The following is a 15,000-nucleotide window of genomic DNA, read 5'->3' as shown; positions in this document are numbered from 1 at the left end:
ATGTTTAATCAGCTGCCAATGCATTATTACGCTCCCTCTAAAATATTGCAAGACAAGAATTTTTCTTTCTGAAACAATTCTAATGATATGGTAACATTGATTATGGTTTATATATGTCTGATAATAAAAAATCTACTTATTTCTTAATAGATGATGAGGTAATTTTCTAACACAGACTTATAAGTATTACAAATACGGTATGTGTTACAGGATTTTCATATTGGTAATATTCATCAAGTTTAAGGCTTTCAGTTACTTTTGGATAACATTAACATAATTTTTACATAAGTTAATTTATTGTCTAGGATGTACTGTATCTATGTTAAGTTGTAGTCTTTTAGAAATATAATTATAAATGCAAGAAGTGTTTTGTAGATGATTATTGCACTTCATAGTAAATTAGATCATCATTTTAGATCAAGCTTGTATAATTTATGATATACTGTAGCATGTGATGCCTGAGCTATTAAAAAAAGGTATATAGCTATGTGGATTTTATTTTCTTATTGTATATTATTGCCAAAAAATATAAGTAATTAATTTGATAATTTTATTCATCATTAGTTCAAATATTAATACACTCCCATGTTAACAGGAGGGCTGTTTGGAGGAGTAGCTACACCATTGGCGATGGTGCCCCCCAAGATACCCCCTCATGGTCGTAGTCTCTCTCAAGGCCTCACAGGACATGGGGGACATGGACAGTCTGGAGGGACTCCACGCTCACGCCGCAACCGAGACTCTTTCTGTGAGGATATCCAGGCAACGAACATGAATCTCAACCAGTGTGGACCAAAGATGGGCGGTCGGCAGCAAGGAGGGGATTGTCAGAGGTGTGAAGAGGAACCATTACTTACCAGAGCTCCTCCAGCACCGCTAAATGCACATGTTTTACCACCTAGATTCTCAGTAGCGCAAATGCGTGCTTGTAATAAATCTCAAACACCAACCCGTGCAGCAATGCAGCAGATGAAGCCCCAAAGTTCAGTCACCACACCCAAGACCTATTCACAGTCCCGTCCTCGTACATACCGCCCAGATGAATACAATCTTCCACAAAATTCTTATGTTCCAACCTGGGCCCGCTCTCAAAGTGGCGGTCAAGGAGGGCAACAGGGAAACAGTGGAGGGAAAAAATCATCTGGGCGCAGCCGTACGTCTCCAAGGAAAGAGAGTGATGATGGCCAGTTGCGACCTATTGATGCTAGTAGGGGTGCTCTCAGTGGCGGACTTATTCTCCCACCAATGCCCCGTCATCATCATGTTGAGGAAGCCGGAGTACGTCATAAGTTACGCTCCTTTGGTAGGCATTACAGTGATGACAGTCTTCATGGATCTTCTCACAGAGATCTCCATTCTACTCGCATCCATTCCTCAGCTGATGAAATAAGTTCTCTGAATCGTTCACCAAGCTTGAGCTCTTCCGATGAAAGTTTCTCTCGTACTGATTTTTCTCGCACAGATGCTGATTCACCATCACCACAGCATGCACCTTCCTTAAGTGATGAACGTTTTAAATATATGTTTGGTGGTATGAATCTTGAAGGAGCAATGGCACCAGGTTTTAGGGAACTTTCTCCTCAAATATACTCAGATTATTTGTCTAGTGTAAAAGCCTCAAGTGATGAAAGCTCTCTGCGATTAAACAGTCTTTCACGTGACTCTACAACCTATTCCTACCCCAATGTACCTGGGCTGTGGAGGGAAACTGACATAGCTAGTCCTACTCAAGATGAAAGGATGCGAAGGGATGATTTAGTGATACCAAAGTTGACTGCTGAATTCTCGAGTGACAAGATGAAACGTAGTAAGCACAGTGATAAAGTGGATGTGGAAGTACCCTCCCATGTTGATAATTGTGTGAGTCACAGTGCTTCCCCATCTAGTGAAAAGGTTAGACCAGGGTGCAGATTGAGCTATGTTGATTGTGATTTAAATTCCCCCTCAAGAACTAGTGCCTCTGGTAGCACAAGTCGCATGCGTAGTTTGGAAAAAAGTCCACGAGAAAGTACAGCTATGACTCCAGACAGTGTTGTTATGATGCCTAAAAAGCGTTCCCTCTCAAGAGAAGAAGGAATGAAGATGAGCAACCATATTGCAGTAGAACAAGACCAGTCTCGAAAGCGGAGTTCAGAACGTCAGAAGAGAGATGGAGAGTGCCAGACAGACCCCAGAAGTCATCACCATAAGAACAGTGGAGGAGGAAGCAAGGCAGGAGACAAGAACAAGGTTGAGAGGAAGTTAGAAAAATCAGCAACATTTGAGGGCATACCAGAGGACCCAAAGTCTACACAACATAACAGTGAAGGAGGAAGGTATGGTAATAGTGGTCCTGGTAGAAAAGATGAAGGGGAAGGGGGGGCACAGCAACATCTTAGTTCTGATATCAGCAACAATAATTCAAGTAGCGACATTATGGAGATTTATACAGGTAACACTCTAGAAGGTTACTCAGCTCTTCAGAAGGCAGCCCGATTACAGGAGGATGAGCTCAACAATGTGCTTGCCTCCCCTGATCATTTCAGATTGGAGCCACTCTGTCTTGAACCACAAGCCCTCAACCCACTCATATCTGAGCCAGTGAGCCTTGACCCAGTAATGCTTGGCCTCCATTTTGACCCTTGTGTTAATCAGACTGTGCTGCAGCTCACCTCTGCTTCTGTAGATGGGGACATACAGCCCCACCTACCGGCCAAATCCCAGCCGGCCAAGCGTTCTCTGGCTGACCCATTGCCGCTAGACCACAGAGCCAAGGCTTCACGTGGCCCTCTAGGCCACAAGTTTCCTCTGGAGATCCCAGCCCCAGAGAAATTCACTCCACACCAGAGTGTGCGGAGATATGCTGGCTCCAGGTAACCACTGCGCTCTTGCTGTTGTTGCTGCTTCTCCACTAACATTGTCTACGTTGATGAATTATACAATGTCTGCATTTTCTGAGCTACTTGTATTACCTTTCATTTCACAGATTATCAGTTATCAGATAGAATTTAAATTCTTTATTGCTAAATTTTCTTTACGTTGTAATCTGACTACAATGCTGTGGACATTGTATCATTTAAGAATGTAGCTATTTTGATATATCCCTTGTGTATGGTGCCACCAAGTCCAAACTCATTTGAGGCTTCTGCATACTTTCCTTCATTTCATACCCACTCACAAGCACTTGCCTGTGCCATCTAATGACTTGAGGAACATTAATGTAATAGATTAATCTCATTCTTTGCAGTTTTAACCAACATCATTCATAGTACTGGGCTGTGTAGTGCAAAGTTACTCTTGCATTGATAAGTTAGAAAATAATATTTAATATGGCCTTGTTGCTCAGTATGTAAGGAACTCCTGGTTGTGAGTTGCCTGCCTGCCTGCCTCTAATCCTCACATGTATTCAACAAAACTTCTCAAACCCTTTCTGTGCCTACTAACAGATGACAGTAAAATTCTAGTATTGTACCAAAGTATACTGTATTAGTTCACTGTACTGAAACAGTAACTTAAGTAATTTTAATTTGCATTTAAAAAGATACAACAGATTCACCAGAAGTTAAAGTGTAATCAGTCTACCTATGCCACAAGGGGCAGAAAATACAAGAAATTCCCAATTCCAAGCAGTAGGATTTTTAAAATTCTTTTACCACTGTAGAGGATCCCTCGTATTATTCTTAGCTAATTTTATATCCACAGTCAGTCTGAGTCCGTATAAATTATTGAATTATGAAAGGTATTAGGATGATTGGATGGGGAGGCAGTCAGATCACTGATTGGTAGAGGAGTGTATATATGTCACAGGGTGAAGAGATGTCATGTAGAGTAAATAACCAGGTAACATTAGCCAAGGTCAGTGACTTTTATGTGCAGATACTTCACTGTATGTTCTGAGGGTGGGTGATGGTGCCAAGGCTGGGTTTTAAGACTTTAAGTCAGGTCTGTAGAGGTGACCTGGTGGTAGAGGAGAGTGTTATCAATGTAACTACAGAAAAAAAAATTATCCATTGGCAAAAACAATACAGTTGTACCTCTCTAGTCCGGCAACCTCGGGATCTGACCGGTGCCGGACCATGGAAATTTCCGGACCAAGGAAATTCACCCTTTTCCTGGATAGATAGTGACTTGTGCTTACGCTTGGAAGCACTAGCACCACTTTCACTGCTTCGTGGTCTCTTTGAAAGCGTGTTGAAGGGTTAAATGTTGTACAGTAGGTTCTCAAATTTTGCAAGTTTTTAATTCAACGTTTTTTATTTGGAAAAAAAAAACTACACAATTTAAAATTTTGACGGCGGAAACTCGAATTTTGACGGGTTTGAGCGGCCCGCCAACGTTTAGACGTGCATAATTGTGTAAACAGCGTCATTTCTCTTATGTACAAGAGACTCATTATTGTTTATTACTGAATGTCTTTTTGATTGAATTAATATTTATGTGTGCAAAATGAACAATACAATTCATTAATAATACGTAGAATATTAAAATACACGAGGAGACGAGACGGCATTGTTTTCGTTGTTTACAAAACCAGTGACTGACTGGTTCTACATATAAAACTGAAGAAAATAAGACCCTGGTTGTAGCTGTAGTAAAAGCAATGTAAAAAAATTATTAGGGTTGTTTTAAGTAATGTTATTTAATGTTAATAAATGGAACAATAGAAATAGCTAACCATTAATGGTAAAGAAAAAAAGTGAGATCGCATATGTAAGTGCGCACATGTGAAAACATATCGTCATTACTCTACATAAGAATATGAAGCAACACTTATTTACTGTTCATATATATTTTAATTCATGTTTCTGAATTTAAAACATAAATTCTACCCACCAGTGGTGGTAAAGTTGAAAACAAAAGGACAGCCAATGTTGTTGTGTGTGTTTTTACTCGGATGACGAAATTGCCAAGTCGTCAGGTTCAACTCTAGCTGAAGCTGTAGAACATAAAAACTTTTTCTGTGTTGTTTTTAGTTTTTATTTAACTTTATCTGCGTTATTTTTGTTATTAGGATGTTGCTTTATTACAGGTAGTAATTTGCCAACAAAGTACCGGGTAGGGTAAATAAGGCAAAATTTAGCCGAACATCAAAAGTACCAGACTCAAATTAATTTTCTCCATGGGCAAACTAAAATCATTCGGACCACAGCATGTTTAGATTTTTTTTATGCCCATAAAAACTGTTTGTGACATCCCTGAGTAATTTCTAGGAGAGTTGTATACCATATTTCTCAGCTGTGTGTGTGTGTGTGTCATTCAGTGCAGTTACTCCCTCTTCTTAAGGAGTTGGAGGTCCAGAAGTAGGATTAATCATCTGAACTTGAGTATTGCAGCTTTTATTGGAGGAAGTTCATTCATTGTACTTCTCATCAGTTGCTTCTGAGTATTGTTGACATGCTTTTGGCTGCAGACACAGTCATGCAAGAGCATATAAAAGCATACCAGTGTCTACAGTCAGTCCTCTAGAGGCCCATGGATAGCAGTCAGATCATTAAATACTTGTGTTCAAATACTGCATCCAGCTCCTTTTATACCACGGTCCCCAAAGGAAAACATCAGGTCATACTATTGAGCTGGGCAAAGCTTAAATCCTGTGTGGACCCGGTGCTCAAGTCATCTCACAAACTGCTTACAACCTGAAGTTATTTTCTATAAGAAAGGCAACTCACAATTTAATCTTGTTGAGTTCCTGGACTGATTTCACGGCTAGAATTACTACATCAGTGTCAGCTTTGCATATCAATAGTGTGTGTGTGTCTCTCTCTCTTACTACCGTTACATGAAGCAGGGTGTGTTTGTCTGTTTCCTTGTTTGCATGGAGCAAAATCTGTGACTTCTCTTAGTCAAGTACAGAGTACGTCTTAGTGATTTGTGTTGGTTTTTGGTTCAGGTGTTGTTACTTTGGTGCTGAAGAAGACCACCTCTCACGTCTCATAAATTCTGAGATAGTTCTGCTAGCTTCCAGAGAAAAGCTTTGTAGCTGTTTGTTTCTGCAAATTTTCTTTCTCCTCTTGCTCAGTTTATGTGTCTTTAAACTATCTGGGATATACTTATCACATACAAAGTCTATCTTGTTTTGAGTACTGCAGATGAGATGTGATACAGTACATATATGGAAGGAACACATAGTGATGCAAAATCTTCATCTGTCAGTCACTCTCAGAGGAGCATGGTTTAGACAGAAGGATTGTGTGTTCTGAACTTTGACTGGTGATTTCTTGAGGATGTTGATATATATTTTCACAATGTTTTCTTCTTTTCCGCCCACTGGAACTTGAATTTGTTGAATAATGCCATTTGGTGTTGGGTCTTTGAAAGTTGCCTCAGTGTCATTATTATTATTATCCACAGCAAAAAATTCAGTGTGGTTATCTTGGAACTTAGTCCATTGAACCCAGGCTGCTCCCTATGTACCATACCTTGAATCAGACTTGAAATACATCTGATGTATCCCACTGACATGATGCTTTTATCCCAGTCTGAGTAACCACTGACTAGTACACTTTTGTCATCATTATTCAATGAAAACAGCTTGCTCATAACACTGCAGCAACCACCAAGCAAGTCTTGCCAATACCCCAAAGTGAACCTCAAAGGATAACCCTATAGAATCACAGCCAGGTTATCATCTAAAAGTACAGCTGTAGAATGATATAACTATAGAGCCTGTATACAAGTAGGGAAATTCACCCTGTACCCTGTCAAAGCTGTAGCTGTTAATGTGAGGTTTGATATGATATAGCATGCAATTTGGATTAATGCAATATAATGCAGAAAGTTGCCCGGTACCACTGTTATTGATGCTTATAGAAAATCAAATGCTAAATTTTTTTATTTGTTTATTAAACTATTTATTCCGTATTTAATCTCCTTCAAATCTATAAGATTACTTATCTTTTTCCATATCACCCTCCCAAGAAAAACCCTCAGCATTGAGTGGAACTTTATAAGCAATGATGATTGAGAGGCTGTAATTCAATGAAATGTTGGTTTACGAGGATAACGTTTTTATCGGTGGCCCATGACTTACCTTAATAATGTACGTATTTAAATGTTTGGGGACTATTACGCCTTCGCATTTATTGTGTTATGATCTGTAGATATCTTGTAGTTGTAAAGTGTCCTTTTTGTGTAAAAATTGTCTGAGTTTAGTGACAAAATATGACTTGATGACACCAGCATTTGTCTGCTCAAACACTGCACAAATTCTCACATAGACTTGGCCTGTTGGATGAAACAGCATTATTATGTGTAAAGATCACTTCCCAAGACCTGGTGCACCCTCTACTAATCTTAAAGTATATTTTTGATCCATTCACAGTTAATACAGTATTTAAGTTTAAAATATTGTACCCTGGACAACAAGCTTGAACACTGCACTTACAACAGTAACTATGTTCAAGTGTTGCTTGTAAGCAGATTTCCAAATCTAGACATGCCCTGATTAACTCCTGATTGCTGAGTTAGTGGCTGTTGATTGGTGGTCCTGTGTCGAGATGAAATAGAAGGTGGCTGTTCACTGGTACTTTTAGCTGTGGTATACAAATATGACTGCTGGTTGGTGTTCTCACTCTGCTTGGCACTTGGAAGCCTTCTGCTGTTGCTCTTGATGCCTCTAGTTATGCTGTGAATGTTCCCAATGAAATAATCATAACAAAGCTGATCATGGTGTAGAAAGTTACTCTTCAACCAGTTTCCACTTTACATATTTAATGACAAGGATATACAGTACAGGTATAAAAAACCTTAAAGTATTTTGCTTCTCTCTCTCATATATATATATATATATATACTATATATATATATATATATATATATATATATATATTTATTTATTTATTTATTTATTATTATGATTATGATTATGATTATGATTATGATTATGATTATTATTATTATTATTATTATTATTATTATTATTATTATTATTATTATTATTTAAGGGGAAAATGAAAAATTACATAAATAGAAAATTGACTTATAAACTTCTATGTAGCTTAGTGAACTATAAATTTTATAAACTCAGATCTCTACATTTGAAGAAAGACAGAAGAAATTACTGCACTTTTGTCTTTGTTTTGAAGACATTCACAGAAAATAGAATTCTGTATCGTAATTAATTAGCTCCGTACATGATGTTATTTATAGATGGTTGGTATGGAAAACTGTTTGGTTTTGAGAGTTTGGAAATTTACTGTTTTTCATTAAATGTAGTTCTAGTGCTATAAGAATTGGCTTCTAACATCATTTAAGCTTTCCTACCAAAGAGATATGTGTGTGGAGCATTTTGTGGCAGGATAGTGAGTGGCAAGGCTTGGTGGTGATCTGGTGGCGGCAGCAACGCAATAGTCACAGTGGTGTTGTTATGGACCAAGTGGTCTACCACAGAATTTTGCATCATCTACTTTCATAATTATACTATATGATTCTTAATGACGGGCATCTTGCTTTAGTAACAGAATGATTAAAATGCAAAATCCTGTTGGTATGGGTTGGTCAGGGTAATGATTTTGCTGTGTATTGTTATGCATGGACAGTGCACAGTAGAGTAATGGATAAGATATTGTTGTATACTGTACATGCCTTTTATCTACAAACAATAGTGTAACCTCCCAGGAGATCAAATATAGTGAATATGGAAATGTAACCTGAAATAACCGACTTAATATTAAAGAAAATTAGGTGGGAGATGTCAGTTGTTAATGTTTTGTCTTTAAAGTATTTTAATTGATCAATTGATAAATATAACTGTGAAGGTTACAATATGACATGTAGAATAAATTGCACTTGTAGCTCTTTGCAGCTTTGAAGGTAAGAATTGATACACTGCTTCTGTTTACCACTCTTGCATGATGTTTGATGTGCAACAAAACTCACCTTATGTGAAGTTTTGTATTTTATGATAAGGTTGTGGAGCTTCACTGAGAGACCACTAATGACCCCTCTCATTAACCTTTTATCAGCTTAATATTAACATCCAAGATGACCTTACTTATAAGTCAAATCAATTTTTTTTATATACAGTAGTGTCTCAATATTAGTCCATATTTTTTTATATTAATATGTAATGTATAGTTTACCATTATTGTTTTGTAATTTTGATCTACTATATACAGTATGTGTAAACATTTCTTAACAATACAAATTTTGTATTAACATATTGTTGTCATAACACAAGTGAAGCAGTTGCTTTGATACTTACACAAAGTGAAATTAATTTGTACAGTACAGTATAATACACAAAGAAAGTTGATTTTTCTCACATGTATAACATAATCCAGAGAGATAATAGAAAGCTATTTGAAAGAAGTTTGGAGAAAATAGTGATTCAGATAATTTTGAGTTAGAGAATACATCAGTATACTAACTCAGTGTTCATTATACTGTACGTACTTTGTTTTACTGGTCTCCTGTAGCTCTCTCTTATTTTCTCTATGTACTTTGGCTACTTCACTATCTAGAGACTCCTTCAGATACTTCACATTCTAACTTAGCATAAAATGTAAGTAAGGGGAAGACAACTATTTCATTTTTGCATTAGCTAAACCAACACTCCATAGGTCTTCAGCTGACATTTTATTAGTTGGTACAGTACAGTATTATATCTCTGAATATATAGATATATAATGCTATCAAAATGCTTGAAGATGATCTATAATTAAAACTGCTTTAAACATAAACAAATCATAAATAATCTTGGTAGATAGACTGATATAAACTGTGTGCCATTCCCCTGAACTAAACCATAACACACTAGATGGTGTAAGTGTACATCATAGTTTGTTGTGGGCATGTCTGTGGGGTGTGGGAGGCTAACAGGAGGGTGTTGTGTTGTTATCATTGAGCAGGACTGCAGCTGGGTGTGGCCACAGTGAATATGAAAATATGGAATCGGATGTCCCAGATGCATCTACAGATGATGAACGATTAAGCAACGTTCGAGGAGAAAACCTAGACGGAAAACATGTAGCCCGTGGTGATGGCAGAGTTGAAGGGAGGAGAGATGGTCATGTACAGAGCCAGAGTATTGGTAGATCAAGCCACAAAGGAATTGAACATCCAACTGATGATGAAGATGATATAAGGTCCTTTGAAGAGGAAGAGAGGAGGATGGCTCAAGAACTCGGTGCACCAGAGGGAGAGAGAACAGACAAGCCTTCAGGTCCATTACCAGTAAGTTTTTTTTTTCTCCTGTACTAGTTGTACCTACACATTCATAACTACGGGTAGCTCCTAGACTAACAAGTGTAAGAAACTCGGTCCATCCTTTGGAATAGTATTTTGTTAATCAAATGGGTATCTGGCCTGTGAGGTGAGAACATCCAGCTTGAGGCCAAACACTGCATTGAAGAAGACTCAGTTAAGGATGTTGGTTAGTAGGCTGACTGTAATTCTTCTCACAGGAACACAGACCTACACATAATAATTGCAGCTCAGTGGTTCAAGTATTTTCTTCTTTTCGCAATGGAGTGTACAGAAGTCTTCAAGGGGTCTGTGATATGATTGTAAAAGAGTAAGCAATTTTATGAGCATAATAAGTTATGGATTTGTTTATGGATATGCAAATCCTGTAACAATCTTTGTATAGTGTATAAGCTATAAAACTAAATTACTGTAGACCTTCCAATGAAAATGTTGTAACCAGCTGGTTGATAACATTTAAGGTTCTTTCATCAGGCGGATACCTCTGAGAAAATGTAAAGGTTTACGCTACTCTATGGACCTGCTTTCTCCAAAGTTAAATCATATTGTTCTCGGTAATTCATTAGATCACTAGCAACCTTAAGTGACTTAACTAAATTTGAGATGAATCATAGGGACAAGGTTTGTATAGCTTACATTTAGGGCAACCACATTAGGTGCCCAGTTTGTGATTTAGAAAATCTTTATACAGTAGTATGCTTTACAGATCCAAAACTTATACTTTATCACTTTTAAAGAGATTAACAGCTTTATTATCAAGTGATTGTGTGTGGATTATGACCCATAAGTCACAGAAGTTGCTGCATTACTCAGGAATTAGGAGGTAAAGAAACACAGTACAGGTACTCCTCGACTTACGACATACTCAACTTACGACAACCCGGACATACGACCGCCGTGGCAGTCCCCGTCGTAAGTCGGGGACTGCCTGTACTGTACTGTACATTGGTTTAGATGGAAAAATGGAGGACAGTTATTGGATAACATTTCTAATACAGTATTAAACCTTGGAAGAGAGAAAGGTATATTGTTCATCCTTTTGTTTCATCAATTTCAGGGTGGAGGTGGTGATGGGGGTGAAACAAGTCAGTCAGAATGGAGTGAAGATGATGACGGAGCTGCATCTGAGCCATTGTTAGATCAAGAGAGTACCGGGTACACCACAGATGACCCAGCGCTGGAACAAGTGTCTATGATGAATGATGCTGGACTTACTGATGCTGAGGGTTAGTACTTGGAATAGTGACAGTAATCTGTAGTTTTACATTTATGAATTACAGGGGATCTGCATAACTAGGAATTTCACATAACCCCGAAAATGTTCAGGGAATCTGTGTATTTATGGGTTTTTTTATAAATCAAATATTATTTTCTAGGTGCCTTGAGTGATGTGAATTCCATCTATAATGACCCTCAGCAGTACGACGGTGACATGGATGATACGAGCATGTCCTCTCGTGCTTCATCAAGAATTTTTGATTCTGATGCAATTATCTCATTTGATCAGATTAATGCATATTATGAATCTGAATATGACAATTATCGTCCAAGTGCAATAGCCTCTGATGGCTTTGATACAGAACCATTATCTGATGTAGATTTGGATGGTATTGATGGAATTAATTTACAAAATATTAGATCCATGTCTGAAAGCATCACCAGAAACTTTGGACAGCCAAGAAGTGAGACTGATGTGGACAGTGATGTATGATATTGGGTAAAGTCTTTAATGGAAGACTATTGTATCGAAACTACAGTATAAATATAAAACTCTGTGGATCTATTGATGGTCAACTTTCATCTTGACTAATGACTGACATACGTAATACAGGACAAAATAGTGTGGAACCCTCGCACAAGGATGGCTTGTCATAACCACATGAAGAAAATCTCTGGATGATCCACATATTTACAATAAGAAAATATGTTACATATTTCATGTACATGGAAGTTTTGTGCTCTTGTGCAGAAATTGATGCACATCATTTATACATTTTATACTGTCTTTGTAGCAAGACAGATTTAATGATCCACAAACCCAGATGGGTGCTGTATGGGGTTTTATAATTGGTATTTATTGTGATGAGGAAATGCATTGTATTAGTGAGCTGAGTAGAAAAATGACTGATTTAGCTGAGTGTTACCAATTAAACCTGGGAATGTATTATATGTTTAATGTTTCAAGTTATATTAGTGTGCCAGCCAGAGCCTGAGGTTGTTAGAATATACATTAATTTGTGAAAACATAAATGTATTAGATGCCTGTAAGCTTCAGTTTGATAGAGGGGTAATATAATACCTATATTTGTTATATGTAAGGATGTAATATATGAATTACAGTTGATGATGAATATCCTGAGAGGCAATCAAATGATAATGCATTGACAGACTGGAAATGGTACACAGTAACACTCACATTATTATCCCTGCTGCAGAACTATGCCTATATTCATGTGGTACATATTCATTCTATTTTTTTTCTTGTCTACCAAAGATGTTAATGAATCTGATCTTATCTTTCTCACTTTTAAAGTGATTATCAAAGTTAATGAAAAATTCTGAGTCAAGTTTATATTGAAACAGCACTTTAATCTTTAGGATTATTTCCTTAACTGTTTGTTATCAACATTTTATGAGAAACTAGATGAAAATTTCATAAATGTAATCTGCTACTGTGCAGTGATTCTAGGTACCTGGTATTAAGATGATTTTGAATATTATTCCCAAAATCTTCAGAACTGTATTACTAAAACTTTTTAACACATCAGAAGTAGGCTGAAAATTTTGATGATAAATCTTAAATAATTATGTTGATAAAAATTACAGTGTCAATGGTAACTGATGATAATGACAGATGTATTTCACAAAAAGTGTTTTGCCATTTGGGGAATATTTCTAGAGTATTTCCCAACCTTTTATTTGGCTTTGAAAAGAGTTATCAGATGTTTCCTACTCTTATATTTGATTCTTCAAATAATGGCACAGTATTCTGCAGGTCAGGTACAGTCAGCCAAAGATAAATCTATTCACAAATTTCCAAAATGATATTAATGAATTGGCAGTGCAACTACAACCACAGCTGCCACAAGATTCTCACATCAGATTTTCTTCACTATTTAAGGAAATATACGAACATTTGGAAACTTCTCGTTATCTAAAATAATGATGAATAGTTTATTATTATAAAAATGTTACCTTTGGTTTGTTTATTTATCCTGACAGTGATACAGCCAAAAATAGATCCACCAATCACAATCACCTTTACTTACAGCCTTACTTTACTAAGCATTGCCATGTAAAATTGTGAGTACGAAACCCAGGTTGGGGTTGCTGGATCTTTGGCTGACTGTACAGTACACGGTTCCATAAAATTACATGGATTAAAAGATCATCATGAGTGAGTCTGAGACGAGCAACCAGTAGACATTATTGTGCAGTGATGATATGAGACAGACACTTGAATATGCATACAGGATGAGTATAAGTAGTAAATTCTACATTTGTTATGATTGAAACAGTTATTCATTCTTAGTAAAATGTTTCAGCTAAGCATAATCCCTCAAGAGTGGAGTTTTGAATATTACTCTGCAGATAACATTTTGAAGGATTATTATCTTGAATATCTCATTCTTGAAAGTTGTATAAATGTCATACATTTATGGGTAGGTGTGTATTGTTTATACTTTAGAGCATTATAAAAGTTACATTTAACATACAAGAATCTTAAATTATTTATTTTATGAAATTGAGTTTACACTAAAGCCTTGAAATTAAACAAGTACTCAGGAACATATAGATTTTAAATATAAAGATATAATTTGTGAAAACTTTTGTTAGAATGTAGGCTGTGGGGTTGTCTAATGGCAAATGTCTCTTCAGAATAGCTGATAATTCAAATTATAGATAATCTATATTAAATTATTGTCTTATGTTCTACTTGATAAAAGAATGCAGCAATAAAGGGGAAGGAGGAAAGGCAAGTGGAACCCAAGATATAGAAAGTTCCATTATTGTGTGTAGGCAGTGTGGCTGTACAGTACTGGAGAAGGTAATGTACATGTACATTTGCTGTCTTCTTAAAACTGTCTTGTATAAAAATCCTATTAGAGTAACTAGATTTACACTGCTGCCTTTATGTCAACATTGTATGTTATGCAGTTGTTTATCAAACATTGTATTTTCAATACTCAGCCTTCCCTTACCATCTGTTTTTACATCCATTTTCAATTGGTCTTGTATTGTAGATAAATAATAATTCAACTTGTATTAGCAAGATGATATGTTTATATTTCCAATTCAATTGGAAACCAATTTGTTGAAAAATCATATGATACTATATCACTCAAGCCATCCATATTACTGTGGACAAGTTAGAAGTCACTTTTTTCATATATATTTGGTACAGTAGCTTCTAAATGTAATGCAAACTGTTTATATAAATTTTTGGGGTACCCTAGTCTGTCAGTCTTTTTAAATTGTTGGTATAAGGATGTTTAAAGCTAGAATAAAGCTGCATATTCTTGAATGCTACATAAACATACTGACAGCTAATTTCTGAAATTAATTGAAGTATGCATTCCAAAGAGTAGTTTTTTGGGTAGTTAGAGAAAAATTTTCCCTAGTTGTTTGAACTTGAGAACATTTGAGATAGTTCTTCCTTACAATTGGTCTAACAAGTATAAGTACCAAGTGTATCCCTGAACAGGTTGTTAATAAGCTAAACACATCTTCTGAACAAAAACTGAAGGGTTAGGAAAAGGATACAATCATGAACTAAAAGGGTACTGCTCATGTGGTACTACTGTATATGTGCTTCTC

General features: G+C 36.5%; 1 protein-coding gene across 4 annotated transcripts in view; it reads left to right on the top strand.

The window, feature by feature from the left end:
- LOC121871085 (adenylate cyclase type 1-like) overlaps positions 1–13,194 on the top strand; it is a 111,447-nt gene extending 98,253 nt beyond the window's left edge. For 3 of the 4 annotated variants that reach the window (XM_042373215.1, XM_042373216.1, XM_042373214.1), the window contains 4 exons: positions 596–2,852; positions 9,828–10,152; positions 11,240–11,408; positions 11,559–13,194. In XM_042373215.1, coding sequence (XP_042229149.1) covers positions 596–2,852; positions 9,828–10,152; positions 11,240–11,408; positions 11,559–11,893 — 3,086 coding nt within the window. In that variant the 3' untranslated portion in view covers positions 11,894–13,194. The remainder of the gene's footprint in view (positions 1–595; positions 2,853–9,827; positions 10,153–11,239; positions 11,409–11,558) is intronic. The other variant, XM_042373217.1, reaches the window with a different exon arrangement.
- The last annotated feature ends 1,806 nt before the right edge of the window (positions 13,195–15,000 follow it).

This window comes from Homarus americanus, unplaced genomic scaffold (assembly GCF_018991925.1).
Source record: "Homarus americanus isolate GMGI-L3 unplaced genomic scaffold, GMGI_Hamer_2.0 scaffold52512, whole genome shotgun sequence".
Taxonomy (NCBI): Eukaryota; Metazoa; Arthropoda; class Malacostraca; order Decapoda; family Nephropidae; genus Homarus; species Homarus americanus.
Note: the sequence above shows the minus strand (reverse complement) of the source record. Positions and strands in the feature narration are given on the sequence as shown.